Raw genomic sequence first — 26,284 nt, 5'->3', positions numbered from 1 at the left:
TCAGCCTCAGGGCCCGACCTCCCGACCTCCGGCCTCCGAGGCTCCCTGCGCTTCCCCTGGTCACAGTGCGCGACCCCAGCGGCCAGGCGGGCGCTCGAGGCGTCTGAGGAGCGCGCCCCAAGCCTCTGGCCCGGTCACGGCCCCTCGGGCACCCTCCCTGCGGGAAGCCGCCCAGCCGGCCCCTTGGTCCACCCTATGAGATGAGCTGGGCTGTCTGTCCACTGAGGCCGGGCCGGTCTAGGGGGACCCCTGACCCACCCCAGGGACCCTGTTTAGAGTGCAATTCCTGTTCCCGGTTTCCAGCGCGCGGCGGGTGGAGGGAGGGAAGGCAGGCGCAGGGGAGCCGCGGGCAGGAGCGAGGGTCCTCGGGCCGTCCCCAGGCCCTGCGCACCCGTCCCCGCCCCGGGCCTCCCCCTCCCCCGGCCCAGCCCTAGTCTCGCTCGGGCGGCGCCTGCAGGGGCCGCGGGGCGCCCAGGCCCGGGCCCCCGCTGTGCACGCGCAGGTGGTCCTTGAGCGACTCCTTGTAGCGGAAGCTCTTGCCGCACTCGCCGCACGTGTAGGGCCGCTCGCCCGTGTGGATGCGCTGGTGCTTGAGCAGGTTCTGCTTGCGGATGAAGCTCTTGCCGCACAGCGCGCACTGGAAGGGGCGCTCGCCCGTGTGCAGCCGCTGGTGGTTCTGCAGGTGCTCCTTGCGGCTGTAGGTCTTCTCGCACTCGGAGCACTTGTAGGGGCGCTCGCCGCGGTGCGTCATCTGGTGGCGGATGAGGCCCGAGTGGCAGTTGAAGCTCTTCTCGCACTCGGCGCACTCGTACGGCCGCTCCTTGGTGTGGCTGCGGTGGTGGATGATGAGGCTCTTGCGCACCCCGAAGCTCTTGCCGCACTCGGGGCACGAGTAGGGCTTGCTGCGCGCGCCGTGCAGGAGGCCCCGCCGCAGCCCGCCCCCGGGGCAGCAGCTGCCGCAGCCCCCGCCCCCGCCGCCCCCGGGGCCCCCGCCCGCGCCGCCGCCCGCCTGCGCCCCGCCAGCCGCGCCCCGCTCGCCGCCCGGCGCGGGGAAGCCCTCCTCCAGCAGCGCCGCAGCGCCCCCTGCCGCCCGGCTCGGGGGGCCGCCCGTGTTGTCGGCCGCCGCCGGGGGCGCGGGCGGGGGCAGGCTCGGGGGCGCGGGCTGGGCCGGCGGGCCCGCCGCCGGGTTCTTCACCAGCAGCAGGTTGTCACCTAGGGAGGGAGCGACAGAGAGAAAGAAATGACATCCCCGCAGCGCCCTGCCCAGGACCCCACGCCGGCCCTGCGCCCCTGTGTGTGTGTGCGGGGGGAGGCCCGGGTCCTGAACACACCTGCCCTGTGGCTTCGTGCGGGTCACAGGCGACCTGGGCCTCAGTGTCTCTAAAAGATGCGGGGATTGAACCAGGCGAGCGGTAACTTTCCCTGTGGCTCTAGGGCTCCCCGACCCGGGGACCTGCCCCGCGCCACCTGCTGGAGGGCAGGGAGCTGGCAGGTGGCGCAGGAAAAGCATCCAGCACGCGGGGGGCCTGAGGGGCTGGGGGGAAGGGTTGGGGGGGCCTGCGTGGGGGTCAGCTTCCAAGGCGGACTCTCCTGGAAATACTAAGACAAACCCAGCTGAGTTCCCATGTCCAAGCTTCTCCCCATTTATCTAAGGAGAACCTCTCCCCTGGAGGGCATCTGCCAGAACTTCTCCAGGGTGGAAAGCTTGTCCAGGGGCCAAAGGGAACGGGCTGCAGGGAGCTGGGTCCATCCCCACCCTCCCACGTGTAGCGGTCACCTGTGCACTAGGCAAGCCGCCGCCTGGCTTGTAGAGCAGCTGGCCAGCTGGGCTGGTGTGGGCCCCAGCCTGAGGCCTGACCCCACCTGGACCCTCACCACATGTGGCTGGGGAAGTGGCCCACCCGTTCTGTGGAAGTGGCTGCCCAGCCTGACTCCCCAGGAGGCCTGCTCCTGCTCCTGCAATGGTGCCTGTTTCGTTGCACACACCCCCCACCCCCATCTCCAGGCTGAGTTCATGGTTCTCCAACGCCTTGGGGGGTCAGTGAGGCACCAAGTCCAGGCTCTGAGCACCAGATCGGTGACCTTAGGCCCAGGACTCCGGCTGAGGAACTTCTCCTTTGCTGACTATATTTAGGAGTCTTCTCATCCCCTTACCCCCCATCACCGCCCTGATCCCCCAGTTGTCAGTCCTTCACCCTGGAGGAACCCCACCCCCATGGAGGGGCAGCCCATGGAAGAATAAAGAAGGTGAAGTTTGCACTCTGCCCCCCACGTCTTGTGGGCATCCCTTCCTCTCCTCTGCCCAGGACCCATCTGCTCCCTGGAGGCCACTTCTCAGGCCACATCTGCCACACTCCCACCCAACCCCCACGCTCCTCAGTGCCTGCCTGAGGTCTGTTCTCCTGAGGTCGTCACCCCTAAGCAGACTGGGCCCAGCCTGTCCCTCTCTGTCCAAGTCACAACGGACCAGCAAAGAATCATTTCCACAGGACAGTGGCCAGGGCAGAGGCAAGGTAATGCTCACGCCTCAATCCGAGTGACCAGGACAATGCCTGCAACCCTGTGGGCGTGGCGAGGGCCTCGGGGCTCCCTCTACCCCGACCTGCTCCTCTCGCTCTTTCACCCTCCACCTCAGGGACCGTTTCCCTGGAAACCCAAACAGTCCTAATGCTGCTCTGATCGGTCTGCAAATGTGGTGTGAGCACCGGTCTGCTTGCATCTCCTTTGTTCCCCCTTCCTGACCCAGCTCAGCTCTGTGATCAGCGCTGGTCACTCACGGTGACACCCCCACCCTCCTCCTCCGTTCTGCCTGCCTGGGGAACCCCAATGTTGCGACTGCCCTCAGAAAGTCTCTCGTGTGTCAGGAGGGGCCTCCGCACTGAATTACGTTTGTCTCACAGGGAGTGGGATGCGCTCGCCTGGGTGTGAAACGGCCTTTCAGATCAGGAATGAACTATGTCCTCAGCTCTTACATGGATCTTAAGCTCTTAGAGGGTGTGAGAAACAGGGATGCAACCTCTGATCAACCAGAAGAGGGTGCTGGTCTGGGTCTGGCAAGGAAGGCTACCTGCTGCTGAGTGTTAAATACCCACGAGCGTGTGCCTAAGGTTACTGGCCAGGAAGTGGAGCTTCAAACAACACCCAGGGGACCCCGGCTGGGTGAAACGTTTGGTCAGAAACCGGTTTGGGGGGGGAAATCCCCTCTCTCTACTTAAGCTTCAGGATCTTCACGGGTGACGCTGCGTGTCAGCTGAGGGCTGGCTCGGGCCAGTGCTTAGAAAACATGAGTCCGTCAACTGCTTGGGCTGCCCTGGCTCGGCTCCGTCCCAGCCCGCTCTCCCTTCCCTGCCTGCTTATTATGGGCTGAACTGTATCCCTCGAAAAATATCAAAATCTGAAGGCCCAGGACTTGAGGACGTGACCTTGTTTGGACATAGGGTGCTTGCAAATGGAATTAGTTATGATGAGGTCACACTGGAGCAGAGTGGGCCCTGATCCAATAGGACGGTGTCCTTATAAGAAGACGTAGGATTGGGGTGACACGTCTCCAAGTCCCGGAACACCAAAGATCGACAACAAACACCAGAAGCTGGGGAAAGGCAAGGAAGGATTCCCCATAGCCTTCAGGGAGGGCACGGTCCTGGCGACCCCTTGATTTCAGACTCCTGGCCTCACAACACATCTCTGTTCTTTGAAGCCACCCAGGGTGGGGGACTTTGTTAAGACAGCCCTAGGAAACGAACGGACCTGCCACCCTCCCAGAGCAAAGGGGACAGATCTCTGGTACAGACGGGGGTAGGCCGGGGGAGCAGCCATTCCCTCTGGACAAACACCCAGGGGCCCCGGGGGCACCGCACGCAGCACTCACTGGGGCCAGAATCTAGTCCGAGCTCTCCTTCCATTGAGTCCCGAGGGCCCCACGGGTACGGCTGCTCCTCCTGCTTGATCCACGATAAAATGTCATGCGCTGAGATCAGAGACTCTGTTCGTGGAGAGAAGGCAGCCTTAGCTCCTGTTCATTCCCGCCGAGCGTCCCCCCGAAGGTTCGAAGCCCGTGCCCTGCAGAGGCCCCTGCTCCGGCTCGTGGGGCACGCGGAGGCTCTGGTATCTGTTTCGTTGACCGGCAGCCCCCTCCTCGCGCCTTCGCCAGTGGGATATCGCTCGTGCTCCTAACCCTTGGGGGTGGGCAGGCAGGAGGAGGGCGGCCGCTAAGGCCGCAGAGCCAGGATCGGAGCCCCGGTGTCCGAACCATGCTCAGTGAGCCCCAGGGCAGCCTGGATGTCCAGGACGAGCCGGAGGGCAGCTGATCTCCGACGGCCCGCAGGACCTCGGGGCGAGAGGTAGGACTTAAAAATCAGCGATGGCAGGAGCAGTGAGCAAAGGTCATTATAAGAACTGCTCTAACCCCGGCTGGTGTGGCTCAGTGGTCAGAGGGTCGGACCGTGGACTGAAGGATCCTGGGTTAAATACCAGCCAAGGGCATGTACCTTGGTTGCAGGCTCAATCCCCCCCCACCCTGGTCCAGGCGCAGGTGGGAGGCAACCAATCAATGTGTCTCTCTAACATCGATGTTTCTCTCTCTCTCCAAAATCAATAAAACATATTAAAAATAAAAAATCAGTAGCCTGTCCTCCCAATAGTCCATAGTGCTGTGCTCACCTGAATTGGGGTCCGTTGGAATATCTCTCTCTGCCAGGTCCTGCTGATCCCACACACACGGGGGCTCCTCCTGTTTGATCCGGGACAGGAGGTCCTGGGCGGAGGCTGGCGAGTCTGCACGTGGGAACAGACCAGCAAAGGTGTCAGGTGACAAGAAAATGCCCGTAAGTCTTGCTTTGAGTAAATCTCTCACTTCATGCAGTTATGTCTTTTTCCTACAAATCGGATATAATTAACTTATGCTAATAATTAGCATGAAATTGTGCTAATTTGAGGCCAAGCTGACTTATGCTTTAAGTCAGCTTGGCCTCAAATAATGTAGCGTTTGCTGCAAATAAGTGGGGTAGCCTGGAGAGTCCCTCTTAGATGGCATTGCAGCTGGACTCTGTATGAGAACGCTGTTAGAGCAGATGTGTGTTGGAGTTCTTCAGAGAACCAATAGGGTGTGTGTGCGTGTGTGTGTGTAGAGGGGAGACTAATTGATTGATTTGAAGGCACTGGCTTCCATGATGTTGGAGTCTAGCATGTCCAGAATCTGCAGGGTAGGCCAGCAGGCTGGAGTCCCTCTTCCTTGGGGGAGGGGGGGTGAGGCAGCATTTTCTTTAAGGCCTTCAACTGATTGGGTGGGGCCCACCCACACACATTATGGAGGGTAATCTGCTTTACTCGAAGTCTACTGAGTTCAATGTTAACCTCCTCTTTAAAAAATACCTTCACAGCAACCTCTAGAATAACCATTTGGCCAAATATCTGGGCACTGCAGCCCAGTCAAGTGGACACATAGAATTAGCCATCCCCAGATATGTTAGCTTACTGTAGCTCTTTACTTACCCACAAGTCAGAGCTCCACAAACCTCACCCCCCTTAGTCCGAGCCTCACATCCATAAGAACGTGGTGAGGTGGCTGACCAGGCCTTAGGGACCAATACATTCTCCGAGCCACAGGGCCTCGTGAAGTGTTGCCCTAATTTTGCTTGTCAAAAGGAATAGCTAAAAACTGATATTACAAAGAGAAAACAGAACAAACTAAGCCCCGATGTGCCAGTGCTACGTGCCACATGCCACATTTGTGCCCCATGGGGAAACCTGTCTCTACGTCCGTCCTGGACCCACAGCTCTTCCATTTCCAGCTCAGGCCTCCATCTGGGACACACGGCAGACAATGCTGGGACCCGTAGGCCCTGCCGGACCTTTCCTCTCCCTCCCTCCCCGGATAAGGCGGCTGCTCGGCTCACTCACCGGTGATGGACTCTGTGGGGATGGCTCTTTCCTCCAGGCCCCGCTGACTCCGGACACACAGGGCTTCCTCCCGCTTCACCTGAGAGGGCACATCTGGTGCAGGCACCAGGGGCTCTGCTCCTGGGGACACAGAATCACATCATTTGGTGTCTTTTCTGAATGACTGTCACCCAGATGTGCTCTTGGGGTCAGGAGAGCAGCTGACGGCCCTTGCCAGGGATGAGCCAAAGGGGTCTCACATTCCTGCAGGCGACTACAGGGGACCCGACGAGCAGCATGTCCTGGGAGCAGAGAAGCAATCAACACTCAGCACAAAGGGGTAGGCCATGCAACAACGTGTGGAGTGACAGGCCGGGAGAGCCCAGGAACAGTCCCACGCCGGCTCGGGTGCCAGTCAGGACTAGTCTGACCTTCACGTAGGAGTGATCTGTCCTTGTTTCTCACCCCAGTCACACAGACACACGCAGGCACCTACTCGCACACACATATATAATTAGAAAAACGTTAGCCTGGGCAGCCCTGGCCGGCGTGGCTCAGTTGGTTGGGCGTTGCCCTGTGCACCCAAAGGTCTCGGGCTCGATTCCTGGTCAGAGCACACGCCCAGGCTGCAGGCTCCATCCCCAGTCTGGGTGTGTATCGGAGGCAACCGATCAATGTTTCTCTCTCACATTGATGTTTCTCTCTCTCCCCACTCCTCTCTCCTAAAACCAATAAAAAATATTAAAATAAAAATTAAAAATCTTAAAAACAACAACACCTGGGCAAAGAGATGCAATCCAACCCCCCACTAGGATGCAGAGCACGGCATCCTTATGTACAGAAGACAGTGAGGAATCCTCTGCGTAGGCCCCAAGATGTGACAAGAGGGCGTTTTCCTCTTACGCTGTTCTGCGGTGCGACAGGACTGCCCCGGCAGGAGACAGCTCAGGCAGCAGGAAAGAGATCAGAGGAGGCACCAGGAGACGTGGTCCTGGTCTGAACTCTGCCCCCAGCCCAGCAGATGAGCCACTCGGCCTCTCCGGCTCTGCCTGCCTGTCCCATCCCTAAAATGGGCACAGAGGTCCCTGTCCTGGGGGCACACTGACGGGGGACAGCTCAGTGCTCCCAACGTGAAAGGCCGCCTCAGCCGCCAACCTCGGGTGGCTGCAGGTTCTAGGTATTTTCTCCGTAACTGTCTTTGCCACAAGCATTTTCACTGCACAGCTAACAGGCCAGAAGGCAATTTCAGCCATAACAGATAAAAATAACAAAAAATAAAAGAGGGACGTTAAGAAGAATGTAATAAAACACGAACATCTACAAAAACAAACAAACAAATCTCCAAAATAAATGAACAAGCAGAACAGAAACAGACTCACAGATACAGAGAATGTTTTGACTGTTGGCAGATGGGAGTGGGGGCTGGGAAGATGTGTGAAAAAGGCAAAGGGATTCAGAGGCACCACGCAGAAGTTACAAAGTAGTCATGGGGATGTGGAGTACAGCATAGGAAATACAGTCAAAAATATTCTAGCCCGGCCGGGCGTGGCTCAGTGGTTGAGCGTCGACCTAGGATCCAGGTGATCAGGGTTCGATTCCCGGTCAGGCCCCATGCCCGGTTGCAGGCTCGATCAATGACTCTCTCATCATTGATGTTTCTATCTCTCTCTCTCCCTCTCCCTTCCTTTCTCTGGAATCAATAAAGATATATTTTTAAAAAAATAAAATATCCTAATAACTATGTCTGGTGTCAGGCGGGTACGAGATTTATCAGGATGATCACTTAGTAGGTTACGTAATGTTTAACTGCTGAGGTGTACACCTGAAACTAATATAATATGTCAACTGTAATTGAAAAATAAAAAATGATTTTTTAAGAAAGGAAAAACTCTACGGCAAACACCAAAAAAATTTAAGAAGACGTAAATAATAATTCAATACAAGAGATATAATGGAATCATAAAAATGGGTCAGTTAACCCAAGAGAAGGCAAAACAGGTAGTTGGTTGGAGAGTCGTCCCAATACGCCAAAGGTTATGTGGGTTTGATCTCCAGTCAGGGCACATACAAGAGCCAACCAATGATGCATAAATAACAAATGGATGTTTTTTTCCTCTCTCTCTCTTTCTCAAATCAATAAATAAAAATAAAAAGATTTAATAACACGAAAAATGTGAGAACCGCATCAATGCAGAAATTAAACCAATCTGACAACCAGCTTAGATATGTGAAGTCTGCCAGATGCAAAGTGCCAGTTACTTGATCTTTCACTAGTGAAACTGTCGATTGTGTGGCAAAATGTGTGGCAGCCAGCCGGCCTGGCTCAGTGGTTGAGAGTTGACCTAGGAACCAGAAGGTCACCATTCAGTTCCCAGTCAGGGCACATTCCCGGGTTTCAGGCTCGATCCCCAGTAGGGGGCGTGCAGGAGGCAGCCGATCAATGACTCTCATCATTGATGTTTCTATCTTTCTCTCCTTCTCTTCCTCTCTCTGAAATCAATTTTTTTTTAAAAATGTATGGCCCGGCCGGGTGTGGCTCAGCGGTTGAGTGTCAACCTAGGATCCAGGCGATCGGGGTTCGATTCCCGGTCAGGGCACATGCCTGGGTTGCGGGCTCCATCCCCAGTCAGGGGTGTGCAGGAGGCAGCCGATCAATGACTCTCATCATTGATGTTTCTATCTCTCTCTCTCTCCCTCTCCCTTCCTCTCTCTGAAATCAATAAAGATATATTTAAAAAAATAATAATAAAATAAAATAAATGTATGTGGCAAAAATGCTTGCAGCAAAGATGCTCATGGCGAAAATACCAAGCACAGGCAGGGACAGGTGACAGTTCTACGCTAAGGCAGAGAATGCAGTTTGAGGACCAGATTTCATCTGGTCCAACATCGCTCAGGAGAGCTGAGGCCCCAAGAAGAGACCCCAAGTGCAGAGCTGGCATGGGAAGCCCAGCACTTTCCATCCCAGTGAAAGGTGACCGGGTGTGATGCTGCAGGAGCTGGGCTTCCTGAGGAGAAAGCCTTGAGCTAAGTCTGCCTTTGATGTGGGGGTCTGTGTAAGAATGGGAGACGACACGGAGCAAGAAGCAACAGGCCCCAGCAAAACTGCATGTCCATGCAGGCTCCCTTTCTGCCCTACCCTGGGGCTGCTCCCGGGTCTTGGGCCTCTCACCACAGGTCGCCATCAGGCTGGGATGCTGCAAGCCTGCCCAGGCCCCTTCTCTCTCCCTGCTTACCTGGGTGTGCAGAGCTGCACAGCTCTGACCCAGCGCCCTGGTGGGCTTTCAGGCCCTGAAATCTCTTCATGTAAGTGGCCGCCAAATTTCAGTGGTGGCAGAAATGGCCCCACAAGCAACTCTAGAGAAGCCCCTGTTGAACTGAGGCAGGGGAGGCCCTGCCCTGGACCTCAGGGTCCTTTCAGCTGCGATCACCTGTGTCTGGATCCATCAGGATTTCTCTCTCTTCTGGGTCACGCTGCTCCCACACACAAGGCTCTTCCCTGGGCTCCGCCTGGGACGGGGCCTCTGGCTTGGGCCCGGGACCCTCCGCGTCTGGAATGGTCGGAAGCAAGGACTGAGTGAAGCTGACCAAGGAGCCCCGACCCAGGGCGATGGCAGAACTCTCCCCATCCCCAACCTCCTCCCACCTGCTGAAGGAGCACCTCAGGTCATCAGTCTCTTAAGAGGAGCCTGAAAACGAGCCCATAGATTCCCGGACTTATGATGTGGGGATGGCTGGTCTGGGAAGCCAACAGCGGGCCACCTGTGGCTTATCGAGGCTGCTGGCGCGGGGAGGGGAAAATGATGCTGTCTGAGCGTATCCAAAACAGCGGTGGGTCTACGGCCATGCCACCCCAGCACGCCCATCTCGTCCCAAATAGCGGCGGCGCTGGGTTCTGCCATAGGCCCTGTTTCTGGGTTTTTCATTTGCATCCTGTTAGGAACCATGCTACTTCCCTCGCATGATAAGCAAACTGTGTCTAGAGTTTCCACAAACAGGAAACACCCGCCCAGGTGGTGGGAAGCGGGAGGAAAACATGCCACGCCCCTTGGGTGCCACACCCCTACAAGCCACGCCCACCACGCCACGCCCCTTGGTGCCACACCCCTGCGTGCCACGCCCCATCACGCCACACCCACACCACGCCCCATGCAGGCCACGCCCCTGGGTGCCCACGCCCCTGGGTGCCACGCCCCTGCACACCAGCCTCCTCTACACGCATTGCCCCCTGCACGCCACGCCCCTTTGCAGCCACGCCCCCTGCACGCCACGCCCCCTGCACGCCACGCCCCCTGCATGCCACACCCTTCTGCAGGGAAGCTGGCCAGGCCCGAAGTGCGCTCACCCAGGGACACGAGGGTTTTGTAGTTTTCCTTCACGAGGTTGTTGTACAGCTCCTTCTGCCACTCGTCCAAGTTCTTCCACTCGTCCTCGGAGAAGTAAACGGCAATGTCCACAAAAGTCACCGGAACCTGGGCCAACAAGAGTTTTTTTATTTTTTAAATTTTTTCTTTTTTTGAATATATCTTTATTGATTTCAGAGAGAGGAAAGGAGAGGGAGAGAGAGAGAGAGAAACAATGATGAGAGAGTTATTGATCGGCTGCCTCCTGCAGGCCCCCGACTGAGGACGGAGCCCGCAACCCGGGCATGTGCCCTGACCGGGAATCGAACCTCGATCTCCTGGATCTTAGGTCTACACTCAACCGCTGAGCCACGCCCGGCCGGCCACCAACAAGAGTTTTAGTCTCGAGCCTCCCCCCACCTCCCCTTCTCGGACCCTGGGAGCCCTGGCCTTTGCTCTCCAGAGCTCCAGGTCCTCCTAGCCCAGCCCGGCCCCCTTCAGTGTGGTCAGTCCACTCTACTCCTGACCTCCTGGTGCTTCTGGAATGGTGATGGTCAACACTGCCCTCTTTTCTATTTTATTTATTTATTAGAATGTATCTTGGTGTGTTTTTTGGAATTGATTTTAGAGAGAGAGGAAGGGGGATGGATAGCCAGATAGATACACCGATGAGAAACATCATCGGTGGGCTGCCTCCTGCACGCCCCCTACTGGGGATGGAGCCTGCAACCCAGGGATGTGCCCTGACTGGGACTGAACCGGCAACCTCTTGGTTCATGGGTCGACGCTCTAACCACTGAGCCACACCAGCCCGGCTGCCGTCTTCCTTTTTGAAGCATTTACCATATCCTTTGTAATTTCACTTTTAGGTAACCGGGTACCCTGAAGGTAGAGCTGGAGTCACTGCGCTACTTTTGGAGCTCAGGGTGACAGAGGTGTGGTCGGTTTTAAGTGGGTATCGGTGAGCCAAGTACAGTAAAACCCTGTTATAAAACCTGTATTTCTGGTCAGGTCACCTCTAAGCACACGGTACAGGGACATTTTTGTCATTACCCATGTAAAATCTAAAGGCATGCGCGGAAGCTCCGGGACCTCCACCTGCTTTTTTCTCAGTTGGGTCCCAAGCATCCAGAAGCACTAAGTTTGAAGTCAAAGACATCTATTGAATGTGCTGGATTGTGGCTGCCAATACCAGGAATTCCAATGTAGCCCGAGCCACCCACTGTCCACGGTCAGTCCCTCGTCACTCGATCTGTTATTTATGCTGTTGTTTCAGTGTGACAAGGACCCTTGTCTGTCACTCACCAGCATGGCCTCACCTGGGACCAAATCGTTCAAGATGGTTTCACTTCCATGACTTTGTTTTTATTTATTTATTTTTAAATGTCTTTATTGATTTGAGAGAGAGGAAGAGAGAGACAGAAACATCAGTGATGAGAGAGAGTCATTGACCAGCTGCCTCCTACACACCCCTTACTGGGGATCGAGCCCACCATCTGGGCCCATGCCCTGACCAGGAATCAAACTATGATCTCCTGGTTCATGGGTGGATGCTCAACCACTGAGCCACACCAGCCGGGCTCACTGCCATGACTTTAATAACCAAACTTCCCGTCTCTGACCTCAGAGCCTTACCTACTGCCACTTTCCCATCCCTGCTGGACCAGCCTTTCCCCCTCACTCTGAAACCCAACCCCTCAATTCTCCCCCAGGCTCTAAGCCTAGTCCACCAGTCTCCTACCTGCACACACAGAGCCACGGCTGGCCCACGGAGCACCTGTGTGCAAATGAGAAAGAGACAGCCCTCTGGGTGCCGGGCCCACTCGTGCACAGTTTGGTGGGTGGGCGACGCCCTTCCATAAATTAGAAACGTTCATCCCTTGCACCAGGTGCTCATAACTCCAAGGGCATCCTGCACAGGTACAATGCACACACTTGTATGTTGCAAATAGCTCACCAGCCATCTTTAGAAACAGGCTGCACAGACGGGCGAGTCCCCAACCTGGAATAACCGATGCAGACCATGTTCCTTATTTTACTTCCCTGCTGCTACATGAAAGTCACAAAATTCTGCAGGGGACGCCCACCACATGTTCGTATCACTTGTCTCCGGCTGCTCTGGAAGCCGCTCGCTGATCTGGGTGACCCCTCCTCGCTGCGCTCCCGGGGAGGCTTCTTTCCAACTCCTCCCCCGCCTTCCCTGTCTACCCTTGATCGCGGGGAGCTGTTGGCAGGGCGAGCTCCCTTCCCTGCCCTTCTCCTTGCCAAGCCAAACTCCTCACTATGTGCCCTTCATTTCTCCTCCGCCTCCTGCCTGGGAAACTCAACCCAAAAGGTCACTCGGTTTCTCCTTTCTCCACCGGCTTTCCCTCCAGGGTCACCCAACCCGAGAGGAATCCCACTCAACTCTGCTACCTCGGCCAACTCGACGTTCCCCCATCTCCCTTCACTCGAAATGTCCTGAGACACGTGCTCTGTGCTTTCTTCTTCACGGCCCGCACATCCTTTGGCCCCTTAATGTGAGTGTAAGAGCCCCACTCTCCGGGGCCCTACCCTGGAAGGTCACTGGTGGCCTCCTGCCGTTAACCCTCACCCTCTGGAAGGTCTCATCACAGTGGTGGGACTTTTCTCCTGCTTGGTTTCCGCAATGCCGCGGCCTCCTGCCCGTGTGGCTCAGGGCTTCTTCACGGCTTCCTTCCCCGAGACCCACGGTCCCGCCCTCCCCCTCCCCTGTTTCTTCCTTCCCTTGGCAATTTCACTGTTTTCACAACCTCAACGGTTACCTCTTTGCAGACGGCACTCTTCAGCTTTCCTCACTCCCTTCCCAGTTTGCATTCTCACAGCCCTCTGAGTGGCCCTCCCCTTAATCATCTTTTAAGCACCTCGAACGAAACGCACCCAAAACCAAGTTCATTATCTTTCCCGACATCCCAACTCCTCGGCCTCCCTTCACCACTCCTGTGGACGGTCAGCGTTCCGGAATCACACCCTCGCAGCTGGAAACAGACGTCACTTTTGAAAACTTCACCACGTCAGGATGTAACAGAAGTCTAGAGCCACGGCCCGAGCCTACGGTCTAGTTGGATAGAAAAAGCAACGCACAAATGATCTGTAAACCAGTGACCAGACACAGCAGAATCCAAGGGGCACACTGGATCTCAGAGCCCACAGCCCTCCCTGAATCTGACAAAGACGATGCATCCAGCACGGCCAAGAGTCCACGATGAATTATGACAATTGCCAGCAACATGAACTTATATTCTCATGGTGCTTTATGGTTGTGGGGTTTTAAAATATGTCCACAGCCCAGCTGGTGTGGCTCAGTGGCAACCTATGAACCAGGAGGTCATGGTTCGATTCTCGGTCAGGGCACATGCCTGCGTTTCGGGCTCGGCCCTCAGTAGGGGGCGTGCAGGAGGCAGCCGGTCAATGACTCTCTCTCATCATTGATGTTTCTCTCTCTCTCCCTCTCCTTTCCTCTCTCTGAAATCAATAAAAACGTATTTTAAATAAATATGTCAAGAAATTCTTTGACAGTCTCTTCAAAAAGCAGAGTCCACTTCTCTCCCCCTTGAGCGTGGGCAGGACTTAGTGACTTGCTCCTAAGAGATACATGAAGAAGTGATGGCGTATTACTTCTGAGCCTAGGTCATAAGACATATTGCAGCTTCCGTCCTGGTCTCTCTCTTGATTCACTCGTTCTGGGGGAAGCCAGCTGCCATGTTGGAAGGACGCCCAAGCAGCCCTGTGGGGCGGCCCACATGGGGAGGAACTCGGGCTTTCTGCCAACAGCCAAGCAAGAGAGAGACACTGGAGGCAGGCGCTCCCACCTCGGTCGGGCCTTCAGGTGACTGGAGCCCCAGTAGATACCTTCGTGAGACTCTGCACCACAACCACTAAGCTAAGCTGCTCCTGGATTCCTAACCCACAAAAAGTGTAAGATGATACATAATTATTTTTTTAGGCTGCTAAATTTGGGTAACTTGTTACACAGCAATAGGCAACTAATACATAGTGTTTTCCCATCAACAAAATCATCGAATCCTCACCACTCCATGCATATTATCACTAAGTATATTATCACCTTCACTATCCAGATGAGAACACTGGTGCTCAGAGGCACCAGCTGGGAATTTCCTGCACTATTATTTACGTACACTTCGCTTCATTCAAAGGAGGGGTTGAGGAGACTTAGCAACAGTAAAATACATACTCGACCAGTGGTGGGGAAACCAGTAAGTGTGAAGCTGAGATCCAAACCCTAGTCCTCTGACTCTGGACACCATAACCATTGCATCATTCCAACTCGGGGGCCCTAACGCCTGATCCAGCACATAGAACACACCACAGGGCCACGTAAGGACAGAGCACCAGGTCAGACGCGTGGCCCAGACAAGAGAAAGGGCCGTGTGTGCAGATGCTGACTGTGCCGGGTAGGCCGTAAGAGCCATGCTGAAAACCAGTCTTGGGGGCCGCGGTGGCTCACAAGGGACTGTTTTAGGGAGGTAGCAGGCCATTGTTCCAACTTGGTTCCGGGAGGGCTCAATCAACGCCTGTCTGACAGCGACTCTGGCGGAGTCACTGAGCGTTGCCCCTGCGGATACAGACACAGAAGGCCTGGCCCCTCAGAGGGAAGGGTGAGCTCCAGCCGGAGTGGCTCAGCAAGTGTTTTTTCACACCAACCAGAATCCAGGCGCTGTTACAGGCACAGAGACAGCGGTGAGCCAAGCAGAACTGACATCGTGATCAGAGAAGGGCAACCAAGAAGACAAAACCGGACGCCAATACTTAAGGTGCCCGATGACATAAGGACTTGGAGGACACGAGAGCGGAGACAGAGGAAGAGTGCGCCAGGCTTGGGGAGATGCGGCTCTCAGGGCCACGGGAGGGCACACCGATCAAGGGGCGGCTGAGCAGACCTTGGGGGGGGGGGCCGGGGAGGGAGGAACTTTTTTTTTTTTTTTTAAATATATCTTTATTGATTTCAGAGAGAGGAAGGAAGGGGGAGAGAGAGACAGAAACATCAATGATGAGAGAGTCATTGATCGAGCCCGCAACCCGGGCATGTGCCCTGACCGGGAATCGAACCCCGACCGCCTGGATCCTAGGTTGACGCTCAACCACTGAGCCACGCCCGGCCGGGCGGGAAGGAACTTTTAAGTGGAGGGAAGCCCCTGAGGGGGGTGGGCGGTGTGATCGCTGAATGACAAGAGGCCACTGTGCCAGGAAGGAGCGGGCCGAGGGGCAAAGTGGAGATGAAAGGTGGTCAGAGGGACGGCCACTGGCAAAACGGGGGCTTAACGCGGAGTCAGAGGGGAGGCCATGTGGGGTTTTAAGCGGAGGGGTGCTACGACCGGCTGATATTTTTAAAGGCTCCCTCTGGGGCTCTGCTGAGAATAAACCGTACGGGGCGGGGGGCAAGCAGGAGGCCACGGCAATCATCAGGTGAGAGGTGACGGTGGCGGGGGCGGTGGAGGTGGCAGGACTGGTCAGGCTCTGGGGTGTTATTCTGAAGAAAGATCAGACGGCATTTACTCAGTGTTGGAAGTAGGTGTGAGGACGGGGGAGGAGTGTGACCCCAAGGCTCCTGCCTCGAGCAAGTGGAAGGGTGGCGTTGTCGTCGCCGGAGATGAAGACGACTTTGGGCAGAACAGGTGTCAGGCGGGGGACCAGCTCGGCTGGGTCCTGCCAAAGCGAAGATATTTACTGACATTCGAGGAAGTGTGGGCAAGATCCAGGGAGAGAGGGAGGAAAAGACGGCGTCTGGGAGTCGACAGCCCAGTTTCCTCCACAGATGAACTGCGGGGGGGGATGAAAAGAGATGGAGGAGGAACCTGCAGATTCGAAAAAGACTTAGGAGACAAAGCAACCGCAATGGATAGATATGGAAAAAAAAATGGAAAAAAACAATTACATTTTTGGAAGAACTAGAGAGGTGAGCACCAACCGGATATCCGAGGAGGTTGAGGCTTTCGCCAATAATAACAACAACACGGAGGTTATTACTTTTTATCAAGTGTCTTTACCTTTTAGAGCTAGGTGAGCCCGGCCGGGGTGGCTCAGCGGCTGAGCATCGACCGAGGAACCAAGAGGTCGCGGTTCGATTCCCGGTCGGGGCACACGCCTGGGTTGTGGGCTTGACTCTCCACTAGGGGGCGTCCAGGAGGCAGCTGATGTTTCTCTCTCTCCCTTCCTCTCTCTCTAAAAATCAATAAAAACATATTAAAGGAAAAAAGTTAAAAAGGGAGGGAGAGAAAATGGGGAAGCGAGAATTGGAGACACACAGACGAGTCGCTGAAGAGAGTCTGCTCCACAGAGGAGCGGAGAACCGAGGCACTACCTGGAAGGCGAGGCAGGGGCTGGGGGTGGTTTTGGGTCACGTGGCCTGCGGGTCACATAGACAGGGTAGAGCTGATGACGCAGAGGAGAAGGGGGACACACTGGGGTGACTTCCTGGAGTAAGTGACAGGGGACAGTGAGCCCAAGGGAACAGGACAGGCAGAGTGCAGCAGACAGACAGACGGACAGATGAATCCCGCGGCTGCCTGTGAGTGGCTCCGTCTTCTCAGTGGACTAGAGAGCGGGGTCACGGGCCGCGAACGGAATAGGAACCTGAGCCTGAATTCTGAACGGCGAGCGGGGACACCGGAGGGTAGTGACCATGACTTTCAAGGGATCCCGTGGTTTGGGTCTGTCGCCAGCCACGTTCGGACAAGCACACACGAAGATAAACCAATGACAAATGGCAGCTAGTCGGTGCCAAGTGGAAAACTCAGGCGTGAGAGCTTCAGGAATTCGCAGACACCCAGACATCCCAGGGAGGGTAAGTCTCAAGGGCAGAGACATGCAGACTCCGTGGGCACCAGCTAGAGGCAGAACGTTCCAGACCAGGCTGTTTAGAGGAGGCAGGTTTAAGAAGACGCTTTCAATCAGACACCGGGGGGCCAGAGGAGTTTGTGAAAAAGACTGACAAAATAAAATCAAGGCTCTGCGGCCCTGGCCGGGTAGCTCAGTTGGTTAGAGCCCTGTCCTGATATGCCAAGGTTGCTGGTTCCATCAGGACACATACAAGAATCAACCAAAGGCCCGGTCGGCGTGGCTCCGCGGCTGAGCATCCACCTAGGATCCAGGAGATCGCGGTTCGATTCCCGGTCAGGGCACAGGCCCGGGTTGTGGGCTCGATCCCCAGTGGGGGGTGTGCAGGAGGCAGCCGATCAGTGACTCTCTCATCAACAATGTTTCTATCTCTCCCTCTTCCCTTACTCTCTCTGCAATTAATTATATATATATATATATATACATATATATATATATATATATATATATATATATATTTTTAAATCAACCAATGAGCGGATAAACAAGTGGAACAACAAATTGATGTTTCTCTCTCTCTTTCTTTCTAAAGATCAGTTAAAAGGTTTTTTTTAAAAAAATCAAGAACCTGTCCACCTATGCTGGTCCCCACCGCCATCCCTGCCCCTGGGGACCATCGCATACCTTGGGCACCTCCCCCTTGCTGCCCGGGGGCAGCCGCAGGACCCAGAAGTTCCTGTTGCGCAGCAGGTTCTCCATGTTCTCCAGCCGTCTCTGCAGCAGCCCGTATTCCTGCAGCAGCGTCCCCAGCACGGCCCACTTGCTCTCCATGTGGTTCCCGAACTCCACGGCCGTCTTCTCGCAGTCGGCCAGCTTCTTCTCGGCCGTCCCTGTCCGTCCCTCCAGATTCAGCAGCTGGCTGGCCTGGGCGTCCACCTTCCTCTCCACGGCCTGAATGGCGGCCACCACGGTCCAGAGCGAGATCTCGGCCGTGGGCAGCTGGGGCTCCCTCATCACGCGGTCAGGGAAGACGGGCGCCCTGTCTGGGAAGGGCGGGAACTGAAACGGCATTGGGCGCCGGGCATCCATGTCCCATTCTTGAGCCTGGGTGCAGAGGGAGAAAGGGACAACCCGGGATGAGACGCTGTGTGAGCCCAACTAATCCAAGGCCACAGATTCTCTCTCTTCCGACAAGCCCCCGCCTCTCGGGCTCGTGTTCACGAACGTCCCCAGCAATGGCTGGCAGCCACCCACCCGACCTTCCCATTTCCCACCCGGGCCCAGCTGGTCACTAGTTCACCCACCTTGACTCTTGGCCTAAAATGTCACGTATGACTGTCTTTGAGTCATAGAGAACAGCTACTTTCCTCCCCGGCTAGACTTCATGATGAACTCTTAAGGGTGGCCTTGTGTTTTCTGTTTCAAGGTGAGAATTTTCATGGAAGTCATCTGACCCTCATTTCTCAGCAAACTGTAAGCAGGTCAGGCCACTAACGATGCCCTCTGCTTTAAAGAGAGGTGGCTGGCCCCAGCCGATTTTACTCAGTGGTTACAGCATCAGCCAGTGGACTGAAGGGTCCTGGGTTCGATTCTGGCCAAGGGCACATACTTTGCTTGCAGGCTCGATCCCCACATTCAGGGAGCGTGCAACCAATTGATGTGTCTCTCTCACATCGATGTTCCTCTCTCCCTCCCTCTCTCTCTCTCCCTTCCACTCTCTCTGCAAAGCAATGGAAAAAAATATCCTCTATCCTCAGGTGAGGATTACAAATAAAAAGAAATAAAAATAAAAAGAGAGAGGCAGCTGGTTATTCTAAAGTACCCTACTTCACTGCCACCTGGAGCTGCTGCAGGTAGCAAGACACAGTTTGGGTCAGTGCTGCGGACACCTTTCCAGCAGGGCTGCACCCTGGGGGACACCGGGGAGCCCAAGCGAGAGAGCAGAAGAGCAGCCTCTTCTCCATATATAACGATGGATTCATATCCCTTCCAACATGAAAATAGGTTTGCCAAAAACGTCATTCACTGAGGAGGGGAGGAAGGGACATTCCTAAGAGGAAGAGAAGACCTCTTAGCCCCCTCCCTGCCTCCTGGAGAGGGGTGGTACCCCATGACCCAGGGTCTCCCCCACCCCCCAGCTCTAGGCCCTCAACCTGGTAGGCGAGGCCCCCTTGGTGCAGGTTGGGAGCTGAGTCCTACGACCAAGTGAGGGTGGTGACCATTCACTGGTGACCTGGGAACTGGCCCCCCTACGTACCAGCGCCCGGGGCTTACTGGACAACGGCAGGTCTAATGACGGCCTTTCCTTGCCACCAGGGACAGGAAGAGGTGTCACTTTCTGTTCTCCCTGCTGCTGCTGAAGAGGCCCCCACGCTGGGCAAAGCGGAGACCTGTTGCTTAGAGGTGACCCGGGCAGGCCTGGGACAGGCATGCCAACTGCCCTCTCTAACTGGGAGCAGCTGTGACAGCCACGGAGGCACATCCTACAGCCCCCAGGGGATCTCAGACAGGGGGCTGAGAGAGGGCCAGGGCTCTGGGCCCCAGACCAGCTCAGAGGTGGCAGAATTTCCATCAAACCTCTGCACGGGGCTCACGGGGGCTTCACGCCTGTCTGGCCCACAGAAGGTGACAAGGGCTGACGGTGGAAGTTTAGGAAGTCACCGGGGCCCAGCTAACTTCTGAGGCTTAGAGACCTAAAGCTGAAGGAGGATCGCCCAGGGCTCCTGGCTGACCCGCCAGAACCCGCTGAGGACCAGGCCAGGCGCAGAGGGGCTCTGGGGGTCCAGCCCAGGGCCTGCTCCACGCTCTCCCCTCCAGGCCTCTCGCAGGACCACGGCCTGGCTCCCAGACGCATCTGCACCCTGAGGTCCCTGCGGAGCTTTCAGAAATGCCCGGCGCCTCCTCGCAACCCCCGGGAGGCCGATTTCACCGGTTCGGGAGGAGGCTCGGGCGGGAGAGTCTCCAGAGTTGCCGGGGTGATCACAATGTGCAGCCAAGTTTGCCAACCGCTGGAGGGAAGGCAAAGTCACCTCTCCGGGGCCCCGTCACACCCGGTGCGGGGAAAAGTGCAATTACCCGTTACATTCGGTGAAACGTGGTAATACATTTAAAACAGCTTCTCGTCCGAGTGGCTACAATGTAAACCCGCGGAGGCGGCCGGGGTGCAGCCGGCAGACCCTCCGGCTCGGCGGAGGGGAGCCCGGGCCGGGGTGGGGACGCGGTCGCGGCTCGGCCGGGCCCCTCGGAGCCTCCCCTGGGCACCGGCCCCGGGCCCGGCTGGCACGCGGCCTCGAGGGCCTGCGGCTGGGCGCGCGCGCGGGCACCCGGGGGCCCAGGGCGCCGGGGATCGCGGATCGCGGATCGCGGATCGGGGATCGGGGATCGGGGCCGGGCCTGCCTCGGGCCCGCGGCGCCCGCCTGCCACGCGAGCCCGCCCGGGGCCTCGGCGCCCGCGCCCGCGCGCCCAGGGCCCCCGGTGCCCGCAGCCCCGCAGCCCCGCCCCCACGGCCCGGCGGCGCGGCCATGGCGTTGGGCTGGGCTGCACCCACCTGCATGGGCGGCATTCCCTCGGCCATTTCCCCGCGCAGCGCCGGCTCCTGGTGGCAGACCTCCTCCGGGGGCAGAGCCTGGGCCCAGCTCCAGCTCCCGCTGTCCAGCCCCAGGCCCTGGATGCCCAGCTGCTGAGGCTGCGGCCGTGTTGACACAAACTGCATCCTGGGAGTGCTGTTCCCCGCTCGGGCCGGCCAGGGAGAAGAAGAACGTTTTCCAGGCGCCTTCCCCCTCGCCGGGGCCGGACAGCTCCATCTACAGCCCGTAGGAGCAAACAGTCCCCTTGGGCGGCGCTCCCGCCCTGCGCCGCGCGCGCCAGCCAATGGCCGCCCGGCCCCGCCCGCCCGCGGGCCGCCCGGCCCGGCCCCCGCCGCGCCCCCCCCCCCCCCCCCCCCCCGGGCCCTGCGGGCCGCTGCCCCGCGCCCCGGACAAAGCGCGCGGCCGGTGCCTGCGGATTCCGCAAACGCGCTGGGCGTCCCGAGGAGAACGGTGTCTGGCCCTTTTGAATATTTTGCAAGAAAAAACTGTGTCTCCAGACCCCTCCTTCGGCCTCCCCGCTGCCCTCACTCCCTCGCCGGCCTCGCCTCCCTCCTCTCTGCCCAGCCCACGCCCCGGCCGCCCGGGCCTTTCTTTGCCTGGGTCGGGATGGATGGGTCCGCGCTCGGGGCCGGCCGCGCCCGCCCAGGGAAGGAGCACTGCGTTTTAACAGCAGCTTCTTCCAAAGCCTTGAGAGGTGGGTCAGAGTCACTTGGAAGAGCGAGGCCAGGGACCAGGGGCGGCCGGGGTGGGCGACTGGAGAAGACGGCGGAAGGGCAGCGTCCCTTCCTTCCTTCCACAGATATTTACTGAGCACCTACTAGGTGCCAGGCGCCGCTTGGGCGAGGTTGGGCTTTGGCGTTGGGTACACCTGAGTTTAAATTCCAGAATCACCCATCACCAGCTCGGAACTGTTCACCAAGTTGTTTGACTTCTGAGCATCACTTGGGTCTCTTCATATATAAATGAAAAAAAAAATAATAATAATAGCCCCTGGTCGGTTTGGCTCAGCGGTTGGAGGCTGGGCCCACAGACTGAAGGGTCCCCGAGTTCCAGTCGGGCCAAGGGCACGTCCTGGGCTGTAGGCACCATCCAGCCCCACCTGGCCCGGGCGCCTGCCGGAGGCAACCAAGCCATGTGTCTCTCACGTCGAGGCCTCTCTCTCTCTCCCCCCCCCTTTCCGTTCTCTCTGGGAAACAAAAGAAAGAACATCCTCAGGTGAGGGTTTTCAAAAGCCCCATCAGAAAAAAAAAACCACACACACAAAAAAATAATGCGGCCTCGACAGTTGGAAAAGCGGGTGAGATGAGACCAGTGCCCGCACAGAGCGGGCTCAACAAAGGTAGTTACCCCCAAACGGCAAGTCCGCGTAATTATCCTCAAAGTAGTGCCGCTTGGCCTTCCTGAGGGGCTGGTCCCTCCCTCCTCAGGACGCAGATCTCCGGGGCCTGTTAGCGCCCACGTGGAGACAGACCTACCCCAGACTGGCACCCTTCTGTCCCGCTGCCCTTAGTAAAACAAAGGGCGTCATCGGACCAAGTGAACGCGTCCTCAGAAGCCCGCGTTCAGAGGGACAGTTCCCAAGCACTTCCTGTTAGACACAGGCCCGGGACACAGAATGAGCGCCCGGGGACCTGGTGTTGTCCTCAAGGAGCACTCGGGCACAGAGGTGGTGTGCCCAGGAGCCAGGGCTCCCTTCCCTCTGTCCCCGGCCACCAGCCGCCCGACGGTGAACATCGCGTCCACCCTCACGAGGGGAACCGGGCGAGTCGAGTCTGAAACGCTCCAGGGAAATTCACGTCCACCCGGGAGATACATCTCCGAGCACAGAGGCTGGGTGAGTCCCAAGGTTTTAAGTGACCTTTTCGCTCCTATCCTGGCGTCGCCGGTGCCTGATGTCACCCTGAGCCGGCTTGAGGACAACGGGATCCGTGAAACAGAGAAAAACACATGGGAGCCGGGGGCCTCGAGCTCCCCTCGCCCACGGCAGGTCTGATTCCAACGCCGGTCTTCGCTCTAGGACACTGTCCCTTGTGCCAGCCTCCCAGGGAGGGTGACTCCTTAGGCCTCGAAGTCACCGACGTCCAAAATGTGACTACAGATCAGAGGCAGGCCTTGGGGGCGGGGAGCCGGGCAGGCGGCGAAGCTCCAAGACTCCTCAGAGGAGGCACCGAGTGACAACGCGGGGTCACAGCCGGGCATTTTTGCATGATACAGTTCCAAGGTCAGGTTGCTGAGTTTTCCACGTCCCTGCCTTTTTTTGGATCCCCCTTTTGCAGCCGTTTTTAGTCACACTGAGAGGCCAGACGCGCACACAGGTCTTCACCCCTCTCCCTCTTCCTCACTGACTCCTGGATGTCTCTGCTCTGCGCTTTGTCCGGGGAAATGTTACCGTTCCCGTCTCCGGTTCATCCGTCACCTTCACACGTCCTGACGCCGTGGACGGGTGAGGTTCGCTGGCCTCTCCTCGGCCTCGGCGCCTCCGCGGTGCTTTCCTCGACTGAACGCGTGTATAACCGCCCGATGCCTGAGTTTGCCACCCGACGGTCGTGATGCAGCGGCACCTACGGCTTAAAGCCCTTTACGCAGAAGACGGGGTTTATGTTGGAAATAACTGCAGTCTGTTCGCTTGAATCTTCTCAATGGGCAACCCTTCAACTTTTAAAAAAATATATATATTTTTTATTGATTTCAGAGAGAGGACGGGAGAGGGGGAGAGAGAAACATCAATGATGAGACGAGCCATCGATCGGCTGCCCCCTGCACGCCCCCTGCTGGGGTCCAGCCTGCAGCCCGGGCGTGACCCCTGATTGGGAATCGAACTGTGACCTCCTGGGTCATGGGTCACACTCAACCACTGAGCCAAACCGGCAGGGCTCATAATGTTTTAAGCCGCCCAGGTTATTCCAACGTTCGGCCGAGAACCAACAAAACATCTTCCGGCTACTCCTCACTCCTCGGCTCAGCCCCACAGGGTCGCCCGGGGGTCATTCTAAAGGATCACTTATTGGCTAAAAACAAAATAAGATTGATTTAATTATTCTTGTTCATTGTTTTGATCCTGCTGTTTACTCATGAGATTGGCTTGTAGATATTGCTTTCCTTATATAATTTCTAAAAACTCTAAATTCGAAGTGAAGGACCGGCTTGGTGTGCGTCGCTTTAGGAACGCCCCTGGCCTTGAATTCTGCCTGTTTAGCCCGATTGCTCCAGGAACCCGCCCGCCTTCCTGACTTATTACAGTTCCTCCTACACATGAAACTGGTCATCTCGCGTACGTTGCTGGTAGAAGTCAACACATCATCGAGGTCGACCTGGTATTTTGTGCATCCCACGTGGTTTCCCGCCTGAGCCCGCGCATCTCCCGTTTCCCTCTGCTTCCCACGCTGCGGTCTCAGGCACCCCCCAGCCCCGCACAGGCAGGCAAACTGGAGTGAAGACACCGCCTCCTCCCAGGCCCGGGTGAGGGGCACCAACGACACCCCGACACTGCTTCCCCGGCCAGCCGTCAGTTCTCCTGCGCCTGCTGGATCAAGGCTTTCTCTTTAGGCCTGCAGTGTGTTCCAAAGCCCTTTCTGAGGCCGTCCCTCATTTGAGCGTCCAACGCCGATGCAGACTTGGCAAAGCGCGCATTACCTCACGCTCCACACGAGAAACCAGAGCAAGGCTAAAACTCTGGCCTCCTTTCCCTCTCATCGATGTTTCTCTCTCCCTCCCTCCCTCGCTAAAAATCAATAAAAATATATCTTAAAAAACCCACAAAAACTCTGGCCTCCTGCCTTCCTTTCCAGGACCATGCTTATTAAAATAACCCTCGTTGGCACAGCCTCAGTTGGTTGAGTGTCGCCCCAGGTACCAAGAGGCTGCGGGTTCCGTTCCCAGTCAGGGCACATCACAGGGCTGTGGGCTCAGTGCCCAGTAGGGGGTGTGCAGGAGGCAGCCGATCAATGTTTCTATCTCTCTCTCCTTCTCCCTTTTTTTTTTTTTAGAAAAAATATATTTTATTGATTTCAGAGAGAGGAAGGGAGACAGAGATACAAACATCAACGATGACAGTCGTTGATCGGCTGCCTCCTGCATGCCCCCGACGGGATCCAGCCTGTAACCCGGGCATGTGCCCTGACCGGGAATCGAACCCTGACCTCCTGGATCCTAGGTTGATGCTCAACCGCCGAGCCACTCGTGCAGGGCCGCTCTCTCTCTGAAATCAGTAAAGACATATTTAAAAATAAAACAATCCTTGTTCTTATAAAAGCATTAAGAATGCTATACACAAAATATTTTATGTTACACAGAATTTACAGGATAAAATAACCACTGAATGACCCCAGCACCCTAGAACCACCAGTTATTTTGGTGTGTTTTCCTACCCTTAAAAAATGCAATCAGTGGCATACTATTTTCAACAAAATGTTATAGTTTTGCTGAAGTTTTGTCAGTTTGTGTGGCTTTGGAGTAACGAGAACGAGACTCTTTATTCCGTAATAATGCTTACCTCTCCAAGGTGCTTGTTTGGAGGGGCTGAAGCTGGAGAGAAACCAGACAGGGGAGCCACTGGGAAGTTAGAGTCGGAAGCGAGCTCACACCACCGTCTTGTTCACGGTGCACATCAGAGTCCGGGAAACGACCCCTCCACAAACCCAGCGGCTTGCTGCACTTCAGGAAGGCGGAGAATGTGAAGCTCGGACCAGAGTCTGGTTTTTAAGCCCTGCTCAGGTGGTCTTCCCGCTGCACAATTATTCATGGACCATCCACACCCCTAACAGCAGGCAGCACCAGGGAGAATATAGAGTAAGACTTGGACTCCATTCTCGGGTAGCTTAATCTTTAGACCAGCTTCAAGATTTCACAGCAAATACCGGCTTTGCTAATAAAAACAAAGCCACGTAGCCCAGTGAGGTTTTAGCTGTTTGTTTTTTTTTAAATGTTTTTATTGATTTTCAGAGAGAGGGAGGAAGAGGGATGGAGAGAAACGAGGGAGACACTTCAATTGGTTGCCTCCTGCACGCCCCCTACTGGGGATGGAGCCCGCAACCTGGGCATGTGCCCTGACCAGGAATTGAACCCGTGACCTTTTGGTTCATGGGTCAAAATTCAACAACGGAGTCAAACTGGCCGGGCTTACCCGCTATTTTACTTCAAAAGCAACCTGACAATGCTCAGAGCGTTGCAGCATGCTGCCTTTGAGGCTTCTCTGATTAGACTGTATCTTTCTGCATTTGGTGGATGGATGGTCTTAGGGGTGACATGATTTTTTGTCTTGAAGAGGCAATTTGACCAAGTTGACAAAAGTTGTTATGTACGTGTGTGCACATGTATATATATGTGTGTGTGTGCATATATGAAGTTATGGGCAGAGTTATACACTTAAACTGGAGCAGGGCCAGCAAGGGAGGAATAACACCCTAGAAAGTGACAAATCACTCCTTTTGCAAGATGTGTTAACAGCACCTTCCAGGTCCCTTATGCAAGAGACAGTAAGCTCTGGTCTCTGACAGTGCTCATGAGTAGAAGGCTTTAAGGGACCTTGATGCAGGTGAGGCACATGCAGGTGAAGCAGCTGCTCTCCTCTCCCAGTGGTAGCAGAAATGCCAAACTGTGCCAGCATCTGCCCATTCTCAAGTCACAGACCCTGGGGCGGGGACCACAGGACCTTCCTTCCC

General features: G+C 56.4%; 1 protein-coding gene across 1 annotated transcript; it reads right to left on the bottom strand.

The window, feature by feature from the left end:
• Window positions 1-430: 430 nt before the first annotated feature.
• ZNF282 (zinc finger protein 282) lies at window positions 431-20,863 on the bottom strand. The gene is made up of 8 exons (XM_087820953.1): window positions 20,585-20,863; window positions 17,721-18,140; window positions 10,223-10,349; window positions 9,309-9,428; window positions 5,899-6,018; window positions 4,660-4,773; window positions 3,869-3,982; window positions 431-1,212 (listed from the first exon to the last, which is right to left on the bottom strand). Exons 1-8 carry the CDS (start codon window positions 20,747-20,749, stop codon window positions 431-433), a joined length of 1,962 nt encoding a protein of 653 aa, XP_087677079.1. The 5' UTR covers window positions 20,750-20,863.
• Window positions 20,864-26,284: the final 5,421 nt, after the last annotated feature.

Source organism: Miniopterus natalensis, chromosome 10 (assembly GCF_054644295.1).
Source record: "Miniopterus natalensis isolate mMinNat1 chromosome 10, mMinNat1.hap1, whole genome shotgun sequence".
Taxonomy (NCBI): Eukaryota; Metazoa; Chordata; class Mammalia; order Chiroptera; family Miniopteridae; genus Miniopterus; species Miniopterus natalensis.
The sequence above is the reverse complement of the archived record's forward strand: the minus strand, read 5'-3'. Positions and strand labels throughout refer to the sequence as shown.

What these genes read in the sequence shown, in the direction of transcription:
- ZNF282 (XM_087820953.1), bottom strand. Translation starts at nt 20,749, where the DNA reads ATGCAGTTTGTGTCAACACGGCCGCAGCCTCAGCAGCTGGGCATCCAG. An exon ending in CCTGATGGATCCAGACACAG is followed by an intron (nt 6,019 to 9,308) that starts GTGATCGCAGCT and finishes CTGTGTCCCCAG; the next exon opens with GAGCAGAGCCCCTGGTGCCT. An exon ending in TCCAACGGACCCCAATTCAG is followed by an intron (nt 3,983 to 4,659) that starts GTGAGCACAGCA and finishes CTCCACGAACAG; the next exon opens with AGTCTCTGATCTCAGCGCAT.